Here is a 24,051-nt window from a genome sequence, read left to right on the forward strand (position 1 = left end):
TAACAGGAAGCACTGGGTTTGAACTTCCTGGCATACATACTTTGTGTGCATGTGTGTGTGCACATGTGCATGTCAGTACTAAATTATTATGCATCTAGTCAGAGCTGCTCTATCACATAGGGGTAGGATGACATTTCTGTGGTGGTTTCCATTGGCTGAAGGGATCTGGAAACACTTTCTATACAGGCAGTAGACCTGATGAGTTTTCCAGCAAATTCTTTGGGTGACATTTAGTCCTTCCAAGGGCATCCAGAAATAGGTTTGTGCAGAGGCTCTGTGTCTCCCAATTATGGGAACTGCCTCCAAGGTCACCTTAATGCCCTGTATCACCCAGCCTCCAGCAGACAAAAGATATCCATGCTTCAAGGAATATCAGAGCTTCTTTATGGATGCTACTGGAAAAATTAAGAATTAATCAAAAACAGAGGAGAATCTTCAATAGTATGGGCTGAAAGTTTTAACAAGAAAGTTTGTAACCAAAAAATAAAACAAAACCACACTAAACAAGTAGGAATACTGTAAAAGTATATACTCTTCTTGTACATCTTCTACAAATATAAATCTGAGGGAAGAATCGGGAGATTTCCATGAAGCCCAACTGGTTCAAATTAGAATAGTAAAAACCAAACTTCATGAACAACTGTAAAATACCCAAGGATAAAGTATCCAAATCTATTACAGAATTATCGTAGGCCCTCACTGTTATTATACAAATAAATACCTACATATTACCCTATTTCCCTCAGAGCAACTGGGCCTGCTGAATCTGATCCAAAATCTGGGTTCACAGGGCCTGAATCATTACTTTGTATTTTGTATTATTTTGTGATGCCACCGCTAAGAGGGCCTTTGCAAAATCAAATCTACATTGTATCTGAGAGGCTTTTCCACACATGCATACCTATGACTGACTTCGTGATGGAATGTCTCCTGAATTCCCAAACCAACTGCCAGTCCCTACACAAACAAAAATAACTCCCAATACCCATGCTTGTACTAGGTGACCCTGGCCATAACTGCCTGGAACCAGGTAGATACCCATTCCTAGCTGGGCTAATTCTCTCTCCTGGGAACCTGCTGCTGCTAGCCATCACTGCCAGCACCTTATCTGACGGTATGGGGTGGGCGGGATGAAGTGCATCTCCTGTGCAGAGAAGAGTGAACACAGAAGGTCTGACTGCCATCTCTAAAATGGCTTGTTTGAAAGAGAGGTGCCTGGGAATATGGATTTGGGGATGGTTCCTGCCATTCCATAACTGTTAAAAGTGGCTCACTGCACAAACAATATGGCTTATGCTGTATGCCTGCTTTCCTCCTGGGAGTCTAGAATTTTGGTACATACTAGGCAGAGGCTGCCTACTTAGCCAGCCCTCAGTAAAAATCCTGGGCATTGGGTCTCTAAGGACTTTCCCTGGCCAGCACATGTCACGAGTTGTCACTGGGAAAACCTAGTGCATCCTGCAGAACTCTATTTGGAGCCTGTCCCTGGTTTCCTCTGGACTTTGCCCATGCACCTTTTCCTTGTGCTGATTTTGCTTTGTATATGTTCTTTGTAATAAGCCATAGCCATGTGTATGACTATATTTTGAGAGCTATGACTCCTCCTACTGAATAAGCAAAACTGTTGGGGGGGGGGGTGGTGGTTAGTCTTGATCTCTAACACAGCTGCCATGCAGAGATGAATGGAGGCCAGGAGAGTGATGAGGGGAAGGTAGGTGCTTCCTTAGTTCCTAATGGATTTTAGTCCTTACTTCCAATGACTTGTAAGGTTTCTCGGATACCCTGGTGCCCTTACAATTAATTATTCCTTTTCCCCTAAGCTAGCAGGAGCAGGATTAAGATACTACCATAGGAGAAAAAATACTAAAAATAAGTGGAACCTCTTACAATGGTATCACCAAAAAAAGATGAATTACATTACCTAAATCCAAATCTGTCTTTAAAATAAATCTGAAACCACTGAGGCCATTACTCAGCTCTGAAATTGAAATGGCTTTTACACATTTCGTTTTGTGTAATGGGATAAGCAATATGCCAATTCATTTCTGATATTAGCTTTAATCATCTTTAAACTTGAATATTTTTGGTTACTAATAACCTATCAATCAAAATCTCTGGAGTCCTCAGAGTTCTTACATAATTGAGAGACTAATAGTCATATTTTGCTTTGTTGGGAAAACAGGCAATAAATTGGTGTCAATTATAAATCTCACTTTCCTGGGAAAGAAATAATAGGTATCTCCTTTGATCCCATCTATGATGGTTTAAGAGAATTTTTAAGTAGCTATTAAAATAGTCCATAATGACTTAAGTAGAAAACGTATTTGAGGCTTTAAAAATAAGCCCTCTAAAATCAGCAAAGACACTATGGTTAGCATTAAAAGTCTTCTCCAGAGAAAATGAGGAGAAAATGGCAGAGTCTGTAATCCGAGAGAGTCAAAACTTCACTTAGGTTGCTATGTGACATTCCCTTGTCACAATGTCACAGAAGAAAAATTTTACTTTTAAGAATACAATTTTCTATTTAAAAAATTTTTTTTAACATTTATTTATTTTTGAGACAGAGAGAGACAGAGCATGAATGGGGGAGGGGCAGAGAGAGAGGGAGACAGAACCGGAAGCAGGCTCCAGGCTCTGAGCCATCAGCCCAGAGCCCGACGCGGGGCTCGAACTCACTGACCGTGAGATCGTGACCTGAGCTGAAGTCGGACGCTTAACTGACTGAGCCACCCAGGCACCCCAAGAATACAATTTTCTTAAAAAAAAAGCCTAATTGCTGAGGATTTGTTAACAACCTAAATGCAATTTCAGCTAATCTCTTGTATAGATAGGCATTTAAAAAATTATCTTGGTTTTCCTTGTTCCATCTCTAAAATAGATCTCCCAATGGCAAGTGGACACAAAATGTGAGGACTAAGTAAGTCCTTAAATAGGTAAGCCAACCTCCTTCCTCTGACAATGAGGAAGCTGCCCTTGCAGGCCTAGACAAGGAGTGACTACAAGGCAAAAGACAGGGATGGCTTGCTGGGTTCCCCAGGCTCCTTTCTCTGCACTACCCTCCCTCCCAAGGCAGTGTCCCTGGTGCCTGTAACCTGAATGAAATGAGTTCCATTTGACAACAGATAATTAGTATCTAATATGAATAGAGCTAAACTACTCCACAAAGAAAAATTATTTAGCTTATTAATTACTCTGAATGTGAGGGACTGGCAGGCCACACAGGGAGGCCTTGATGACAATGTAGAGAATTACAGAATTTTGTTTTGAGATGTAAAAGTGATTGCTGGGATAGCAGAGCCAATTGGGACCACAAAAATTTGTTTCAAAATAAATTTTTTTCTTTTCCTTTCTTTTTTCCTGTGGGTAAGCATGAATCAGGCTTTAAACAATTAAAGTTCATATTAATTTTTCTTATAATAAGTTTGAGACTACCACACAATTTCCACAGTTTTCAATAATTCAGTGAATTCAATCATTCACTTAATTCAAAACACAGCCATTGAGTCCCGTTAGAAAGCACAGCTTGAAGGCAAATGCAAAGACATTTTGAGGTTCCAGCCTTTCTAAGCTCATAGCCTGCCAGGGATGTAAGTCATGAACACCAATGGCAGGCACAGATTTGTGCTGTGTAGGAACATTCACCCCACCCACCTGTACCCCATGCGTACAGGCCCTGCACTGGGCATCCTGATGAGGTCAGTACCCAACAAGGTGCCCCTCCTGCACCTTTCCCAAGAACTCTGGCCCACTCTGAATTGTCCTACACCAGCATTTATTTCTTAAACGTGAATATAGAGGAAGGGGGCATTCTCTACATTCAAAGTGAAATCTAAATAAGCAAGGCAGATAAAACAAAATTGAAAAGGTAAGAAGAACTGCAAAGACGTCTAGGGCAGATCAGCTGTGGAAAACAGAAGATTCCAGAAGACAGAATAGGTGGCAAAAGTAACAGTTCTCCATAGGTTTATGGAGAAAACCATTCAAAGATCAAGTGTCCATCTAATAAACTACCAACTAACTTTAAATGTTTTGTTTACTTTGGAGAATACTTAGGGTCAAAGGATTTACTCAGAAGCACAGAAATATAAATAAAATGGATTCTTTTAGAACTTTGCTGATTATAAAAGAAATGTATGCTTACTGTAAAAAAAATTGGAAAATGTAGAGCAGTATAAAGAAAAAAAATACAAATAAAAATTTAAATTAGGAAAATATAGAGAAACATAAAGAAAAAATATATAATCCAACAACCCAGAGATAACTTAGTATTTTAGTGTGTTTCCTATCAATGGAAGTCTTTTCTCTATACATACTTACACAGATGTGCCATGTGCATTTTTGCATTTTAATATATTTATATATAAACATGCAAACATGTATGTGCACATATATCAGCACACCAACAGAAATACTGACCATTTTTCTGTTGGTGTTAGCAGTGTCATTGTTTGTATGACAATTCTTTAATACATAAGAGTATATTAATCCTTTGTCGTTAAGTATTAAAATATTGTTCCCATTTGATGGTTTAATTTTTATGATGCATTTTGACACAAGTTCTCAATTTTAGGCAATTTCTCCTATTGGTCTTACAAGCTTACATGCCCCCTTCCCCATTATGAGATTAACATTCACTTATACTGTTTGTAGATATTTATAATTATATGCATCACTGTTAACCTACAACTAGTTGACCTACCAGAAATCTATTCTGGTACATGGTGGTGAAGTTATCACTTGATTTTTTTAAATATTAATTTATTCATGTATTTTGAGAGAGAGAGACAGAGACAGAGAGAACAGAGGAGGGGCAGAGAAAGGGGGAGAGAGAGAATCCCAAGCAGGCTCTGTGCTGTCACAGTGCAGAGCCTGACGTGGGGCTCAATCCCACGAACCATGAGGTCATGACCTGAGACAGAGTCAGACACCTAACCAACTGAGCCACCCAGGCACCCCTCACTTGATTTTTGAAGGTGAGATTCAAAGTGCTCTGTATAGTTTTTATAAAGGGCTGCTATCAAATGCTGTTTGCTATCTGACCTCTTCCTGGTTTGCTTCCAAGGTGTGTGGAAGCAACTTGTAAATGAGAGGGTCGACCTATCTGTATCAAGAAATGTAGACAGAAAAAGATGGGCCTGGGCACAGCAGAGCCCAGACACCACCCTTCACTCTTCCACTGGTAGTCAGTCATCACTTCTCTTCCCAGTCACACCCAGTGTTCAGCGTGAAGGACTGAACTGCAGTCAGCATAAAGAAGGACCCACAGCTGAGACATGCTAAGATGGCAGAGACCGAGGTCAGGAAAGAAAGTCAATCCAAGTGAGCAAATGAGTACCTACATCCCAGAATAAGGACTGCACCTACTGAGAACCTATGCTCTCTTAGATACTGCACTCAGAGCTTTGATAGATTACATATTTGGTCTCCCTGACAAGGTCATGAGGAGGTACTCTCATCTACTTTGGTTCAGGAAGACCATACGGATCAGATGCACAAGATCATACAGACAGTGATGGATGTAAACTTGCAGCTGGTTGATTCCAGAAGGTTGTGCTTTAAAACAAGACAATCTTCAGGAAATCTTTCCAAGGTATTATTTGCTCTTGGTACTGACTGACTCAGACTTAGCAATGGAATTCAGCTGCCATCTATTTGTCATGGAGCAGCTCACCACAAACTCCAACCATGTAAGGTAGGCTACAAACATGAGGGGCTGTGACAAGGACAGAAAGGGTCAGCTTGTGCTAAATGAAGGGAGACTGAAGGTCCTCACAGTTTAAAAAGGAGAGTTGAAAGTTGTTTGTCGAAAAGAGTTTATCATTACCAACACGCCAGAGGGCGATAGACTAACAACAGAATACAGCTGTGGTGGAGATGGCATGAAGCTCCACCCCACCTGGGATGAATTACCACCCCAAGCCTTTGCTCTGGGTCTCAGCTCACTAAGCAATTTTCTGACGACTAAATCTGGGAAAAGCACAGATAGGTTAGGTTAGGAGAGACGATAAAGTAAAAGGCATATTAAGGAAAAACTGACATGTTGGGTCTAATTTGATTTCAGCGGAGTTTGTACTGTGCAAACAGCTTTCTCCAGAATGGAAGGCCCAAGAGATCAGACGACACTGGAGCAAGGCGATGTTTCCAAGAAAAGTGGGTCATAGAGCCCAAAAAAGACCTCCCTTGTCCATTTAACTTACAGGGCTTAGTATGGCCAAGAGTCCCCACATCACCCTACTTCATTAAGTCAAGAAATGATTGTAGAAACTGGGGAGCTGTCCTGAAGCTGGGATGATACTGTCAAGTTCAGACCTGGGAGGGGGAAGTCCAAATACACTGCCTAAGCCTAAAACAAACCTACATTCTCCTGCTCTCAAGTAATGAATGTGTTTTTAATAAAGTTAGGAAACGTGGAAGAAAGTGATGCTGCGGCATAAAACAGAAAGCCACTTTGTCACGGAGACTGTCACAATGCTGTAGCATGTCTGCCCAGGATGGATCATGATTCCCTGGCTTCATTCTTTCATTACTTTATTCATTCACAACATTTTCTTTTTAAGTTTCTTCTACCTGCTAGCTTCTGTGCTTGGTACACAGAATGCAAAATGAGGAAAACAGTCTCTATCCTAAAGCAACATGGAATTTAGTGGATACATCAACCCACTATTTCTTTATTTACAAACAACAATAAAAAAAATCAACTCCACAATAGGGGAATATACAAACCGCACTGCATTTAATGCCACTGATTTTATGGTACACCTTTATTCTGTTTGCCACTAAGAAAGGAAAAAAAATCCTGCCAACTAAATTTTGAGAAGCCATTGCCTGTCCTGATTTCAGAGATGTTACATTTGGGGAAATGTCCATCAGAATGGATGAAATGTGGGGATGTCCAGGAAGCACCACCTAAGAGGCAGACTTAGGGAAGGGCACTGAGGACAGAGGATGCTGCATCAGCTGTGGTGTGACAGAGCAAAGGGACTGGCCTTTCAGGACTGGAAGCAGCGCAACTGTGGGAGCACACAGTGGGAGGCACAGGAGGATTGGCAGGGAAGGCAGAAAGGGCCCAAGGGGAATGACTGCATGCCATCCCGAGGGCTCACTGTCCCTTGTGGGTGATGGAGAAGGACAATTTGAGCAGGAGGGGTCCTAGTGGAACTGTGTTCCAGAAAACTCTTTCTGGCAGCCAGAAAACTCCTTCTGGCAGCTTCCAGAGATGGAAACAGGAAGATGGGAAAGGGCGGTGGTCACAGACCAAGGGAATATGAGCTGTGGGTCACGACACTGGAAGAAGAGATACCAACTATCTAGGTGATAGATGGGATGTAAGACGTTGATCACAGGCCTGTAAGATGATCACAGGGCTCCTGGACTGCTGGTTGGGGACCCAGACTGACCATGGGTTTATCCTTGAAAAAAACAGGAAGAGGAGGTAGACAGGAGAAAAAAGAGGGTGACTTCCAATTTAGATATGACAACCTTGAGGGGTTTGTGGGATTGCCAGATGGAATGTCTATCAGGTGGTGGGAAATACGCATCTGGAAAACATAATTACAGTGCCAAGAGAGGGGATGGCTTCTCCTTGCCTGAGGTCCTGGGATAGGATGGCTCAGGGGAGTCCCAGGTATCAGCACTGAGGGACCCAAGTATCTGCTTCACATGTACAAGAGCAGGCACTGACTGTAAGCACTGACTGAGTGCTTACTAGAAGTTCAAGACATCTTCCTATTGCCTCATGACAACAATCTACCAATATGACAGCTATGATCATTGCCAATTTATAAGAAAATATGACCCAGGAGATTACATAACTATAAAGCTAACTAATGGCACTCAAGAGCCTAAGGTCAGTCCAAGAGCCCTGGCTGCCAAATTGGAGAACAAAGAATGATTCCCTGCAAGCAGGGGCTTGCCACAGGCTGAACAAAATCACAGTCAGCCCCATACTTATGGACTGGCGTTTCACTACTCTGGACTTCTGATATGTCTTAGGCCTCTACTCCCCCAGATGAGAAGAAAAAGATAGGGTAAGGCAATACTAGTTTTCATAATTCTTTCCCCAAGATGATCTTGTCAAAGGAAACTCAGGGCTGGATTAGAGCAGCAGTGTTCAAAGAACTCCTGAAGATGGCTGAGGTGTGAGGCAGGGGCTCTATCCCCACCTCCTCTTTCACAGCTACCTTTCTCCCACATCTCAGAAAAAAGACATGACAACCCATCCTGGGCATTCACCAACCCAACATGAAAGACCTCTGCAGGGGCACCAAAGGGGACAAACAAGACACTAGGACTGAGTCTGCTGCCTTTAATCCAGATTCCATTACCCAAAGCACAGCCTGGAATCGACCCAGTCCTGTGGACATTTCTACTAGGGGTGCAGTGAGGACTTTTGGCTCCGAATCTACAGATACCACACAATGATGACAGTTTCTATTAGCACCAGGCCTCTTCAAGGTTTAGACTCCTTCAAAGATGCAGGCTCTGAAGGAGAGGCCAAGGGGAGCACAGGGATGAGCATGAAGGTGCAGCAGGCTGCCGGCAAGACACATACTTCATTATCCCTGTCTGGAAATTTACCAGGATCAGAAGAGTGAAGGTGGTCACGGGCATGTGTACTGACACGTGACATGAATTGAAGAGAAATGAAATCAGACCATTTCTGACAGAAAGTAAGTCTGATTTGACCGTCTGGTTTGACAATGATGCCTACCTTTGCCAACAAGATCATGTGAAGGACACAGAACATTCTGACAAAAATATATTTAAATCAAAAGAGAAGCTAAAAACATTAGTTCAGAGGAAAAGGACAGATGGGGATGTTTCATCCAACATATATTGAGTTTCTTCTATGGGCTACTCACTGTACATGGCTTAGAGATGTAAATGCAGTAAAACATAATACAGTGAAGATCACCACCGCTTTAGGGGGGTATACAGACTGCAATCGGGTCAGAGGAATCAAACAACGGGTTCTGAAATGAATCACAGATTTATTTTCCCAAGGCTCCTGAGTGTATCAATCAGGTTAAACCCAGTGCCACCAAATGCAAATGCTATTCTTTAACAACAGATATAATTAAAAGTCATTTTTATATGTCTGGTAAAGTCTTTTTGGTGTACTTCCCAGAAACTGCAGAAGTGAGAAGTTTCTATAACTGGGTGAGAAATTCTCTTGCAAATCAAAGGATTCCAATTCCTTTCTGCCAACAAAGCTGAAGGAGAACAAGACAGAACTGTAGCTGATTATTAGGAATTATTTTGGATGATAAATCACTTGGAGATTTTTTTACATAAGAACCAGATGAAATAGAAAGCATTTAGTGATATTACTATAACAAATCTCCTACTATTCCCATGTTATTTGTGTATATGAGCAAAGTTCCTCAGCACTTACATCTATAAAAACAAAGAATTTGATGATGACTAACACCTCATTCCAGTAATGTGTAATATTCTTACATAGAAGCATCTCAGTAAGAGATGTTTTTCTAGGGGCGCCTGGGTGGCGCAGTCGGTTAAGCGTCCGACTTCAGCCAGGTCACGATCTCACAGTCCGTGAGTTCGAGCCCCGCGTCGGGCTCTGGGCTGATGGCTCAGAGCCTGGAACCTGTTTCCGATTCTGTGTCTCCCTCTCTCTCTGCCCCTCCCCCGTTCATGCTCTGTCTCTCTCTGTCCCAAAAATAAATAAACGTTGAAAAAAAAAATAAATAAAAAAAAAAAAGAGATGTTTTTCTAAAAATTATTTCACTTTTCTGTTCAGTAATTATTCATTAAAACTTTAATATGTTTGTGTTGTTTCCATTGACTAAGGGCTAATGATAACAATAATGATACATCAATCCAGAATTTACTTTTAACATTTAGATACTCATAATTGTGAGAAATAAAAATTAAAATTAGTTCCATATTTTCATAGAATGGAAGTATAACTGTGATAAATGACTTTTAGAAATATATTACATTGGGGGGAGCCAAGATGGCAGAACAGTATGGAAGTTTTCTGTGTGTCTCGCGTCCACGAAATATAGCCAGACCAACACTAAACCATACTACACACCTAGAAAACTGATCTGAGGATTAACACAACAATCTGCACAACCTGAACCACAGAATTCAGCAGGTATGCGGTGCAGAGAGGTGAACTTGGGGAGAGAGAAGCCATGGAGGGCACAGAACTGCTTTTGCGGGGGGGGGGAGAAAGGACAGAGACGGGGGTAACAAGGGGGTGGGGTGGAGAATATGAGAAAAGCACCCCTCCCCAAAAGCAGCTGGAGAGAAAGTGTTAAATTGGAAACAGCCACAGGGACTAAACTAAAACGGGAGAAAGGAGAAAGGAGAGGGCTTAAATTCCATTAAGACTGTAAACAAGGGGAGCACACAGTCTGCAACTCTGCAGCTCTATACCTGGCAGTGCTCTGGTGGGAAGGGCGAATCCCCAGCAGCAGAGTGAGGTCCAGGAGATTCTTGGGCCTCATGGGGAAAAGCGGTTCCACTGCTGGAAGGACTTTTGGTATAGAGGCTGTGAGGCCACCTGGGCCCAACAGACCCCCGGAGAACGACCACATTCGCTGGCGCTGGAACAAGATCGTTAAGGGTGAAGCCTGGTGCCAGATGTGTGTTGTGATTTTCCAAAATCCCTGAAACGCTACTGCTACACTATCTCCTGAACTTTTTCTGGGGCACACCGGCACCTGGCCACAGTCTCTTGTCACCAGCAGCAGCATGGTCTCAGGAACTTTCCTGGGTGCAGCCAGCATTTCGCCATTGCTCAGTGAGACCCCCCCACAGAGGGGTGGAATGGGTCAAAGCCGCAGTCCCTCAGAAGTAAGGGGCCAGGGAAAACAGCCGTATCTGAGACAAAACTCGGGAGAGAGGTACTACCTAGGGCTTGGTCACAGACAGTGAAAAAGCAGGGAGTGGACGAAAGCTGAAGACAAAGGATGGGTGCGCAATTGCTGATTGGGGAGAACATAGTTCCGATACTAGAGAATGGGTAGCTGGGTGACGCCACTTTCACTGCTCCCGCGCATGCGCATACGCACCTATGAGCTCTATGACAATCCACCCCAGTAGGCTAGCAGCGCCATCTAGTGGAGAACAGAGCTGTTACACTAAGCCCTGCCCATCTGGGCCAACCTCACTCTTCAAGAACACAAGTCTCACCACCTACTTAATTTATGGAGTATAAAGCGCTTCATAGCCTGACTTCTACGGGAAAATGTAGTAATTTCAGTCATATTTCAATCTGTTAGCAGGTCCATCTATTCAATTTTCTTTCTTTTTTTTCTCTTTTTTGTTTCTTTTCTTTTTCCTGAATACAGAAAGAGTAAAAATTCATTTTTATTTTCAATTTTTACTTAAAATATTTTTAATTTTTTCTACTATATTCTTTACTTTTGTGTAAATTTTTTCAAATTCTATTTTACTTCCATCATTTTATTTTAGTCTACTTCAGTGTATTCACTTTTTCAAATATTCAAACAATTTCCTTTTTTCCTTTTCATTTCTTTTCTTTTTCTTGAATACAGAAAGAGAAAAAATTCATTTTTATTTTCAAGTTTTATTAAAAATATTTTTCTTTATTTTTTTCTACTATATTCTTTACTTCTGTGGAATTCTTTTCAAATTCTATTTTACTTCCATCATTTCATTTTAGTCTACTTCAGTGTATTCATTTTTTCAAATTGTCAAAGGATTTCCTTTTATTCCCCCCTTTTTTCTCTATCAAGCCACTTTCACCACCCAGACCAAAACACACCTAGGATCTAGCATCATTTATTCGATTTCGTGTGTATGTGTGTTTTTAATTTTTTAATTTTAATATTTTTTTAATTTTAAGTTTTTCTACCTCATTAATTCCTTTTCTCCCTTCAAAACGATGAAATGAAGGAATTCACCCCAAAAGAAAGAGCAGGAAGAAACGACAGCCAGGGATTTAACCAACACAGATACAAGCAAGATGTCTGAACCAGAATTTAGAATCACGATTATAAGAATACTAGCTGGAGTCGAAAATAGATTAGAATTCCTTTCTGCAGAGATAAAAGAAGTAAAAGCTAGTCAGGATGAAATAAAAAATTCTATAACTGGGCTGCAATCATGGATGGATGCCGTGGCGGCAAGGATGGATGAGGCAGAACAGAGAATCAGTGAAATAGAGGACAAACTTATGGAGAATAATGCAACAGAAAAAAAAAGAGGGAGATTAAGGCAAAAGAGCACAATTTAAGAATTAGAGAAATCAGTAAAAAGGAACAACCTCAGAATCATAGGGGTCCCAGAAGAGGGAGAAAGAGAGAGAGAGATAGGAGTAGAAAGGTTATGTGAGTAAATCATAGGAGAAAACTTTCCTAACCTGAGGAAAGACACAGACATCAAAATCCAGGAAGCACAGAGGACTCCCATTAGATACAACAAAAATCAACCATCAACAAGGCATATCATAGCCAAATTCACAAAATACTCAGGCAAGGAAAGAATCATGAAAACAGCAAGGGAAAAAATGTCCTTAACCAACAAGGGAAGATAGATCAGATTTGCAGCAGACCTATCCACAGAAATATATCATATTAGGTGCACCTGGATGGTTCAGTCGGTTAAGCATCTGACTCTTGATTTCAGCTCTGGTCATGATCTCCCAGTTGGTGAGTTTGAGCTCTGTGTCAGGCCCTGGGATGGCAGCTTGGGGCCTGCTTGGGATTCTCTGTCTCCCTCTCTCCCTCTCGCTCTCTCTCTCTCTCTCTCTCTCTCTCCCTCTCTCTCTCTCTCTCTCTCTCTCTCTCTCTCTCCGCCCCTCCCCTGCATACAGGGATGTGTGCACACTTACTCTCTCTCTCCAAAATAAACATTAAAAAATATATATACTACATTAGGATAAAACTCTATGGAGAAAATGACATGGAAATACAAGTTCAAAATGAAAAAGAAATCATATGAAATTTCCAACTGTTAAAGAAGAGTTGTTCATACATTTTTAAATTATGGTATATTTATGGTGGATTATCAAATCACTAAGGTACTGAGATTTTATTTGAAACATTAAAAAAATGTTTTTAAATGTTTTATTTATTTTTAAGACAGAGAGAGAGACACAGCATGAGTGGGGATGGGGCAAAAAAGAGGGAGACACAGAATCTGAAGCAGGCTCCAGGCTCTGAGCTGTCAACACAGAGCCCAACGCGGGGCTTGAACTCACAAACTGTGAGATCATGACCTGAGCTGAAGTTGGACGCTTAAACAACTGAGCCACCCAGGCACCCCGGAACATTTTTTTAAAGACAGATAGTTTTACTCTAAAATGTCAATATTTACAATACATCAAAAACTACATCCTTGGATAGGATGAAAATTTTTTGGCAAACATAAAAATGTTCAAGGAGTTCATAGTTTTTCAAAATTAATTCCCATGGTATGTAAGCAAAGGAAAAAAATTATGAAAATCACTGGTGTAAAAGCTTTGGGGTCCTATGGATTCTTCCATATCTAACAGCAAAAATATTCCCTATGGAACCTGATAAGCTGTAAGGGAGACACAGAGAGTGACTGACAGAGAGGTGGAGAAAAGGGCATGGTAGAACACAGCACAAGAGAGGGTAACAAAGAGAACCGGGACATGTAGGAAAGGTGACAAGAGAAAGGTCATGGGAATGCTCAGATGGAAGAGATTCTCGGCAGGGCACAGGGTCAGCTGCTTCTAAATGCCAGATAAAAGGAGTACAAAAAGGTTGGTTCCCTCATGACAGAGAAGTTCAACACTGCCCAGGAACAAAAACATGACCCTAAACAAAGGAAGGCCACAAAACAGTTTTTTCAATTTCAGTATTTCTGAAAGAATGTGCAAAAAAACCATGGCTCATATTTTTATTTCTGAATTTTAACACTTCTACTTTGGCTTCAAGTCACTCAACAGTGGTTTTTATTCCTTTAATTGTTTCAAGGAACTCTTGAACACAGATTACATGCGCACGCACACACACACACACACACAAGCACACACACATAAGTTTTTATTTTTGTACAAATTCTTTTTTAAGGCAAAAGAACCTCTATAAACCATACCTAGTTAAAATTAAAAAGATGTGGTTTGGCTGCTTTCTCCTAGTACTTAAGAGTAGGCTCTCACATCTTTAAAACAATAAATAAAATAGTATAGAAAAGGAAAAGCTACTAGGAACTGTAATTCTTCCCCACAAGCCAAAATGATAGCATGAAAAATCAAGGTAGGCCAAGCTAACTAATTTCTCTCTCACCTGGCAACTCCCCAGGACCCCACCTGCTCCTGAGAGGAAGCCCTGGTCCCTTCTTTGTTGAGTGGCTCTCATAAAAGAAATACTGCAATGACATCCCATTTGTGTGAGGAAAAGACTGAGTGAGCCGTCAGTCTGGCTTTGGACAGAATATCCCTAACTTCAGCCAGCTGGTAGAGATCTAATTAGGTAAGCACTACATTATCATTCTGTTATGATAAACTTTCCAGTCTCCTTTTGAACACTGAGAAAAAGGATCCAAGGCCAGCTTAAATCTCTTTGATATCACAGAGAAAAGAATTTAGTAGATTCTAATATAACTTCTAATGACTTAATACAGATACCACCTAGAGCAAACAGCAGGCCAGTGGGGAGCATGGCAGACAGAGAGTGTTCATCAGACCATAAAGTGTTGAAGAAGGAAAGAGGATGATGGGTCTGCACAGCAGAGAGCTGCAAAGGCAAAAGAACACCTGGCTGTGGTCCCAGGCAGTAGCTGCCCTAACATAACTGCCATCACCCCAACAACAGCCTCCTACCCATAAATGTAGTCAAAACTACTAAAGGAGTACATCAACCTCAAGAAGAAAGGAGGGATCACCAGATTCAAAAGAAAGGAATCTAAAGGGTGCTGTGTGCCTTATAATCTCAGATTATGACATTTCTTCCAATTAAAAATAAATTGGTATAGGAAGGACCTACAATTTTGAACTGCTCTACTACTCTTAGAAGTATGAGGGTCTATAGGTGCCTAGGTGGCTCAGTTGGTTAAGCATTCAACTTGGGCTCAGGTCAGGATCTCATGGTTCATGGGTTTGAGCCCCACATGGGGCTCTGTGCTGACAGCTCAGAGCCTGGAGCCTGCTTCAGATTCTGTGTCTCCCTCTCTGCCCTTCCCAGCTCATACTGTCTCTCTCCCTCTCTCTCTCAAAAATAAATAAACACTTAAAAAAAAAAAAAAAAGTAGTATGAAGGTCTTAGGGGTGTCTGGGTGGCTCAGTCAATTGAGCATCAGACTCTTGATTTCAGCTCAGGTCATGATCTCAGGGTTGTAGGACTGTGCCCTGCGCTGGGCTCCACGCTTAGCATGGAGCCTGCTTAGGACTCTCTCTCTCTCTCCCTCTGCCCTTCTCCCCTGCTCATACTCTAAAATTAAAAAATGTTTTAAATTTAAAAAAAAAAGTATGGGAGTCCTGTAATGAAAATGTAAGTCTATGCAAGTAAAGAATGATGACAAACAAATAAAAATTGTCTTATGGCTATGTCATTTGTTTCCTTCTTTCAATCATCTGAGTTGAACATATCCTCTGTACCAGGCAGAGCAGGGCACACAGGGAATACTGAGATCCTTTATCACATGTTCCTTTCCCTCTGGGAGCTATTTGGCAACACAGACAAGAAAATCGCTCTAAATACCCCCATATGGTTCACACTATGAAGAAAGCATTCAGATACTATAGCACAAGCTCACCAAAGGCCCACTTAACCCAGCCCAAAGCATCAAGGACATCTTCAGGGAAGAAGTGATAGCTGAAATGAGGCTTGGCAACTGAAGAAATGAGCTGTATAGAAGACAGAAGGGGAACTCCAGGTAAATGCAAAGGCACATGAGGACACATGGCACACCAGGGGCAATGCAAGGGATTTCATATGGCTGAAGCACAGAGATTCAAAAGAAGGAAGTGGGCTGAGAAGTCAGGCACTTCATGGATGATGAAGGGTCCTGACTATTATCATACTAAGGCATCTGAAATTTAATTCTAAGGCAACTGAGGAGCCACTGAAAAAAATTTAAGCCAGCAAGTGGCATAATCAGATCCGATTTTACAGAAAATCTTTTCACCTAGCAATAGTAGAGACATAGGGCTGGAAAGAGATAAGGTCAAAGGCCAATCCAGAGGCTATTGAGTAATCCAAGTGAGAAAATATGAGTCTCGACTGAGATGGCAGCAATGGGAATGGGTAAAGAGCAGTCAGATCCAAGGGACATCTAAGAGGTAAAAAATAATACAACCTTGATCACCTGGCTGCAATGGTGTGCTGGTAAAAGTTTAACAGCTGCCTTAAAAAAAAAAAACTGCCCTGATTTGTAGCATTTGCCAACTTCTATGGTGTAAAAACTCCTATTGTGGCTATTTTCAAACTCCCAAGATGGTGTCAATGAACTTGGAACTGGGAAGAGATGTGCACAACCGGCTCCTGCAAGTCAGGGTGAGTCCACTCCAGCACTACTGCTAGCAATGTGAGATTTGGGAAGAGGGGAGAGTCTAGGAAAATTCAAGGCCTCCCTGGCCTGGGGGACCTATAGATTACAAAATGCAGGGCGTCAGGTGTAGTTACTAAGTTCTGATTGGGACATGCTGAATTAGAGACAGATATAAAGATATCCAGCAGGCAGATGGACACAAGGGATTTGAACACTGCAGAGAAAAATCTGGCTAGACATTATAGTTGAAATGGATACCATAATCATGGAACTGTGTGCAAACCCAGAAGAGAGTATAATAAAGCACAGAAACCTAGAAATACCAACATTAAAGGGATAAATGGACAAGATGCCTGAGAAAGCCCTTAAAGAAAGGGAGGGTTTCTCAGGACCAATTCCCCAAATAACTCCCTGACTGATAATCAATACACCGAAGAATTAACTTATTAAAGTTACCAAATTTACCTATATTTAAAACCTATTTCTTTCAATTATTTATAAGGCAATTGTTCTTTAGAGAGACTTGTTTTCGACAAATTGGCCTGTTTAAATATAAAAGGCCAAAACAGAGTTTTAAGGAGCAAGGCAGCAAATGCCACATAAGAGGTCAAAAGAGCTAACAGAAGCCAAAATGTCCCCAAGCAACCTTACCATATATGCTCCACAGAACTGCATTGGTGGGAAGATCCCAGTGGAAAAGAGAATGCTGAGATAAGCAGAGATAGAGAGGACAGCTCAGGGAGAGACTATTATTTTTCCTTTTCTTGTATTTCTTTTTTTTTTTTTTTATGAAATTTATTGTCAAATTGGTTTCCATACAACACCCAGTGCTCATCCCAACAGGTGCCCTCCTCAATGCCCATCACCCACTTTCCCCTGCTTTCCACACCCCATCAACCCTTTTCTTGTATTTCTTGTGTGACTCAAGTAGGTTTACATGTTGAATGGAAAGATCCAGCTTTTAAGAAGAAACTGAAGGATTAAACAGAAGGGTCTGAGTAACCAATACCCTGATGTTCCAGAAGAGGAAGGGGCAATGAGATCTACAGTAAAGGTGAATGGGGAAGATACACTTCCTCCCAACTCATTTCTGAGCAATCCTTCTGTTAGGTCAGAAAATCTCATTTCGTTTTACCATGACAATCAAGGTATATGTCATCTATTTAGAGGCTCTTTTGAAATTCTATTTGCATCTAGTTAGAAAATATCTTGAATGATGTTGGTCTATACTTTGAAATCACAGGAAACAGGACCCAAACCTGAAAGTATGCCAACCTTGCATTCATTAAGTACAAAAACTTGTTTTAGATTTTCATTCTTCCAAATCGTCATCCCCACTGTCACTTTTCTTCCCTTGTAATATCCTACCCCCCAATGGCTTCCCACTTTACCAGGCCAAGAGAAAAATGTTCTGTTTTGCTTTTACCCAATATATTCAAAACTTATTTCACAGGTATTTGACGCCTAGAATCATTATTCTTACACTTGGAAACATTGATTGTTTTGTAAATGTACCAAATTCTTTCAGATCAAGTCAGTGGCCTGCTTAAGTAAAGATCACCAATATTACTTCAGCATTATACCATGTCAAAATTGTCATCTAAACATTATGGAAAAGTTATCAGTTCTTATAAATGAAGTCTCTGTCTTAACATATGTTTGATTATTTTCTAGTCAATTTCAGATTTTCTCTAAATTAGAGCTTAGCTTAGTGATTCACGGATTGAATCACATAGAACTCTAGCATTGTAAAATAATATCCTGGTCACTACATTGTCATTTAACAAATTTCTCCTGCTACTCTTTTACAGGAAACCAACTGAGAAGTTTCATGTTCACTATACTGTATAACTTGTATCTGTCCTTTTGTAGCCAAGGGCCAGGGAACAGTGAGATAAGCTAGGGGCTGAAAAAGAGAGAAAACCTCCTAATAGAAATTCCACACATACCTGGGACAAACCACAAAGATTGCAGAATAAGCTGGTTAGTAGATGTTTGGCAAAAAGAACACATCTACCTTAGTATACAGGTTCAATTCAGTTCTCAAATGGCACAACAGAGATATTACTGCTTATATTTAAGGATTATATTTTGCTTTCTTTAACAAACTAAAAAAACAAACACTTCTGATCTTTAGAGTTTTATGTAAATATTAATTCCTAAAGGAAAATGTCTGACTCTAGTGTAAAAACTGCTACTATAGAAGGTACACAGAAATAATTCAGCAAACTGGCAAAATGAGGATAGTTGCTGCAAACAGGAAATTCTAAAAACGTAACTTACTACAAAAGAAAGAAACCCCAGAGAACACCATCAAATAACACACTTTGGGGATTACTAAAGGGGATTCTATTTTTACCTTGAGAATCACATCCAGTAGAAAATCAAGACTTAGATTACCAACATGAGCCTTTTTCCCCCTAAGAAACACAAATAAATTAGTAACCTACCGTCTGTCTGAGATTTACTGAGGAATATTGTGCTGGCCCGAGGATGGTCTGAAGGATTGAATTCCATGTTCAAATCTTTAAAGAAAGAAAAAAAAATACATCAATATTCATTTGATAACTAAGGGAAGTCAAGATTAATTTTCAGTTTTTTTTAACCTTAAATTGCTAATACGTTCAAGGATGTATTTAAAAAAACCTAGTTATTGTGTTGATAGATCCTTCTAGGTTCAATTGAGAACACTGCTATTTAGAAATCTGAGAAAGTCACACACAAAAATTAGACACTTGCTGGGAGATCTGTTGGCCTAAAACTCCATTTTCTTTTTAAAAGTCTGCTCTGTGCCCAGGATACTACAGAACAGCAAGAGTTATACCACTGAAGGAGAATTATGTGCTACAATGGACTCACCTAAAATCTGCAGTTATGTGAGTGGTATTTCCTTATTATAGGTGATTGAAATAGAATGATCTAAGCCAAATCAGCATCCACAAACTCTGCTTAATTAACAGTTCTTTTCTAAAAAGGCGAAACTTATCCTTCAGAGTAGAGGCCTCAGATTAGCCATCTGTGGGCGTAATCTGGGGCCATGGATATGTTTCATCTGATTCATCCATTTCTTTTTAATTTGAGCCAACATAAAATGATTTTTATATATCAAGCATACACCACAAAGAAAAAAAATCTATATTTCCAGCTTCTCGTGAGCAATCAGATCATTTGGCAACACTGGCTCCCCACCCCAATGGTACAATGGGCTGGGACGCAGCAGCTGCTAGCCCCTCCAGGTGGGACCTGAGATTCCAGTCTCCAGTAGTCAACCTTCTCTGCAATCAGAATGAAAACTATTTTGAGTTCAATTATTTCAATAAATTTTCAAAGAAAACTAATCAATACCAATAAAAATGGATGGTATCTATCTTTAGTTTTAACAGCTAATCAAGTCAAAAATAAAAGGAAAGGGAAAAAAAAAAGGACGGTCATATACATACCAGAAGCACACCTACTAATCACTCATCCACAGAGACTCACCTCAGCAAACCTCTGAAGTGAGGCAATCTTCCCACATCAGTCAATCACTTACTGGACTATAGTTCCTGACCTCTCACTGGGTGCTTCATTAAAGAAATGCAAATTGAATCTTAAATGCTATTTCAATTATCTGGTCCTTCTTCTATGACAACTACTAAAATTATATACACAGTGTAGCAGTTTCATAGCTAAAGCCGATGGGAGGAGAAAGGCCAAAAAAGACAATTCTCATACTTGCCTCAGTTTGAACTAGATAAATTTAGGCCAGCTATCTCCCGGTGAAAATGAGTTTTTATGAAGGGGTTTCCTGTTCAAGTAGAATTTTGTTCTAAAAAGGTCAAATAACAAATGTGCTACTCACAATTATTTTTTTGAAGACTTCAGCATATGAAAACTGAGGGCATATATGTAATCCAGCCATGATGAATGTTGTTAACTTCCAAAACCTTAACTTATAGTCCTCACAGAAAAATATCAACTGAAAACCAATGTGCCTGTGGTGTTCCATGCTGGTGGTGGAGCAAAAGCAAGCACCCAATTCCTCAGCTTTGGACAGTGTGAGCACTGCAACCTCTTGGTTGGTTCCCTTAATACCCATTTTGGACTCATCTACCAAACCAGGTTGGTTTGTTTGTTTTCTGTTTTGTTTTGTTTGCAGGGGTGTGGTTGTGAGAAGACTGTCTAATGACAGATTTTTAATCTAGATGTTTGAAAAATAGACAGGCCATCCTATGCAGACCAGTTCTCTTTAAGAGTCATTTCACCGCAAGCAAAAATGTAAAGTTTTTCTGTTTCAAGCCAACAGTGGAGCCCACAAGACTGCCATTTCTTAGGGAATTGAGAGCCTGCCACTTCAAAATTCAAGAATGGGGGCACCTGGGTGGCTCAGTCAATTATACATTGTCACAATCTCATGGTTCATGGGTTCAAGCCCCATGTCAGGCTCTGTGCTGACAGAGCAGGGTTCTCTGTCTCCCTCTCTCTCTGCCCCTCCCCTGCTCATGCTCTCTCTCTCTCTCAAAAATAAAAACATTAAAATTTTTTTTTTAATTCAAGAATATCCTGGAAGACAATCCCTAGAGATCAGGATTCTATGCTATAATGGTCACAAAGCCTAGAAATTGCTAAGAATGGAGACATTCACAGATTGTGAGAGAGGGCTGCCAATAACAGGGCATTTGTTCTAGTAAATAATAGTGTGCCTAGATGGTGGAATGCTATGCCACCATAAAAAAATCATGTGAACTACATTCATCATGGGGAGCACAGTATAATGTATAGAATTGTCAAATCACTACGTTGTACACCTGAAACTATATTTTGTATGCCAATATACTTCAACAAATAAAGACTATTTCATAATTTTAAAAAAACATGAAATATTCAACATGAATATTTTATTAATGTTGAAAGAGCAATACCATATGCCATTAGGTGAAGAAAGCAGCATGATATCATCTGGAGGGAGGATATGCATAGGTATAGAATACATTTTAAAAGAATATATACTAACATTTGGTTACCTTTGAATAATGCAACTGAGCCCTTTTTTTCTTTTCTTTCTTTCTTTCTTTTTTTTTTTTTTTTTTTTGCTTTTCCATGTTTTCTAAGCTTCCTGCCTTGAGCATATTTTTATTACTTTGTTTTTTTTTAAGTTTTGTAATTTCAAACACTTACGTTTTAAAACAACTTGTGAAAAATGATTTCAAGCCTTCATTATCTTCTAGGTGCCTGGCCTATTATTTCTACAGCCCATGCTGGTGTTCCCATGAGATGCCCTGAGGCTCTCTTGGCTGTGGCTGTCACACCCCTTTCCCACAGGTCAGAGAGGACTGGCACACAGACACCAAGATACGTGTCCCCACCGGCACTGGCCGCGTGCTGTAAGGAACTCATGACGAAAGACTATGGGCTGTGAGAGACCCCTGAGTGGAGGTGCCTTCGTCCTGCCAGCAGCCACCATGTGTGTACACTAACACCTCCTGGTCTAAACAGAACAGGGCCACAGGCGGCAGGGGATGGTAGCAACTGCTTGTTCTTCCTGGCAGAACCCAAACAGCAGGAATCATGTTTCACACTGTCCCTACCAAGCATGATACAGCAAGAGGCTACTGTAGGTTTCTTTCATGGCCAAGTCATAATTGTAGGTCTGAACATAACACTCACTCATGTCAGAGATGGTTTCCTGTGTGAGTGACAGGCTAGGTATCATCTCTACCCAGTTCAATGACACAGAGCAAGTCATAAAGAGTTCAGAGGAGTCTTCAAGATCAGAGTTTGACATGATACTCACAGATAAGGCAAGTGAGGCTGAGAGAGGTTAAGTGAACCAAAACTCTGGTCTCCAGCTGAAATGAAGAGTCCAGGGTTTTTCCCACTACCCCTTCTAGGCCTGATCTTGCCTCAGGTCCTGACCGCCCCAGAAGGACTAGAGTATGAAATAGGAAGCAGGCAAAAGACAACACAGAGGAAAATCCAGAAGCCCTTAAAGCTGGGTTCACATAATCTTTCTCAAGTTCTCCCTGGAATTTAAATTTTAGGATCTAGATCATGGATGAAATAACCAGGAAATCTCTACACAAAGAAATATCAAGGAAATCTCTTCTTCTAGATGCAAGAGTACATGCAGCACTGCTGAGGACATCAGAGATCATCAGCTAATTGTCATCTGAAAGCATGCCCAGATGTTGATACATTAGAGCACAACACTTTCACAAGCTGCCAGGACATTACTCAGAAAAAAGCATTTAACAACATGCTGGTTTGCATTTTCTCCAATCCTAACCCAGATTCATATTTCCTAACCACAGAAAGGAAAGTGCTAAAACTTTTGCCACGTACAGGCCGACAGGCTAACTTTGCACAGAACAAGTCTAAAAGCCAGATCTCTCAGAGCAACTTAATGTGAAGGTGGGCCAACCACAGAACCCAGTTTATCTGTCACTGATTTAAATATGCACAACAGCAGAAGACAAAGGTACAAGGAACTGCAGCCATATCCTACACACAGGTTTAAAAGAGCAACCCCAGATCCTGAAGAGAAATATGGCAATTACAATATGTGCTTTGGCAAGAGAACTCCAACTTTTCAGGGAACAAAAAATGGGAAAAGGCAGCATTCTCACAAGCCAAGCAAAATAAACCGGCCATATCACCCAAACTTATACTCTGAAGTCAAGCATGACAAAACTACTACTTTAGACATAGAGAAAAAAATCCCCATACTGCAGTCAATCAGGAAAAGTGATACTCCAAATGTTAACAAGTTGAACACACATGGAAGAGTGTAGTCATCTCAGTTCAGCTCAGCGATGTTTCTGAATGGCAAGAATCAAAAGGAAGAAATTCATGAAATATTAAGCTTAAAATCAGAAATTATAGATGAAATAAACTTCACTGCTAAAGAATGCTAACCATTCTGCTAAAGTCCTAACTGACAGTATACTGCCTATCTTAAAGTCATAGTTTAAACACTAATTGTTCCAATAATCCTCCTTCAATTCACCACCATATCAAGTACTCCTCACCCTCCGCAAATCCTCTCCTGGAAACTCACACAGCCCTAGCCTTGCCCTCAAACTCACCTTCCCAGAGCACTCAAGGCTTTGATTTTTCCCACCTGGCCCATCAAACTCCTGAAGTACCTAATGTGCTAACTTATCCAGAAGAAGTAATAACTTACAAAATTAAATATCTACTTGGCAGGGTGTCATTTAAATATAATTTTAGTGGAGACCACACTATTCTTACTAAAAAGAGTAAATCCCCACTGCAGTACTTCCATCCCCAAGAAAAGACCCACAGAGATAAGCTGGCGACACCACATAGGAGCCAACAGCTCTGCGATGTCAGCAGTTGGGCAATCTCTGGAAGGGGCACAGAGAAGGCTGAGATGCAGTTTATCCAACAAGAATTTACAATTTAGTCAGTGAGACAAGATGAAGTACATGACCCCATCAAAGTACAGGACCAGCAATAAATAATGAAGAATGAAATATCTAACCAAATCCTATGAGACAAAGAATAGTGTGCTTAAAAATGCTTAAGGAAAGCACTGCATCTGTTATACTGTGTTTTTCCCCTCCTGGCAAGTCCATTCAATTCAATTAAGTTAAACTG

The 24,051-nt window shown here is 40.6% G+C and overlaps 1 protein-coding gene across 5 annotated transcripts in view; it reads right to left on the reverse strand.

The window, feature by feature from the left end:
- Positions 1–24,051, reverse strand: part of CCNY (cyclin Y) — a 331,491-nt gene that overhangs the window by 61,149 nt on the left and 246,291 nt on the right. For 4 of the 5 annotated variants that reach the window (XM_086714585.1, XM_086714584.1, XM_086714583.1 and 1 more), the window contains one exon: positions 18,903–18,977. In XM_086714585.1, coding sequence (XP_086570711.1) covers positions 18,903–18,969 — 67 coding nt within the window. In that variant the 5' untranslated portion in view covers positions 18,970–18,977. Of the gene's footprint in view, positions 1–18,902; positions 18,978–24,051 lie in introns of those variants that run through there. The other variant, XM_086714587.1, reaches the window with a different exon arrangement.

This window comes from Puma concolor, chromosome B4 (genome assembly GCF_028749965.1).
Source record: "Puma concolor isolate L17-30 chromosome B4, mPumCon1.1.hap2, whole genome shotgun sequence".
Classification (NCBI taxonomy): domain Eukaryota; kingdom Metazoa; phylum Chordata; class Mammalia; order Carnivora; family Felidae; genus Puma; species Puma concolor.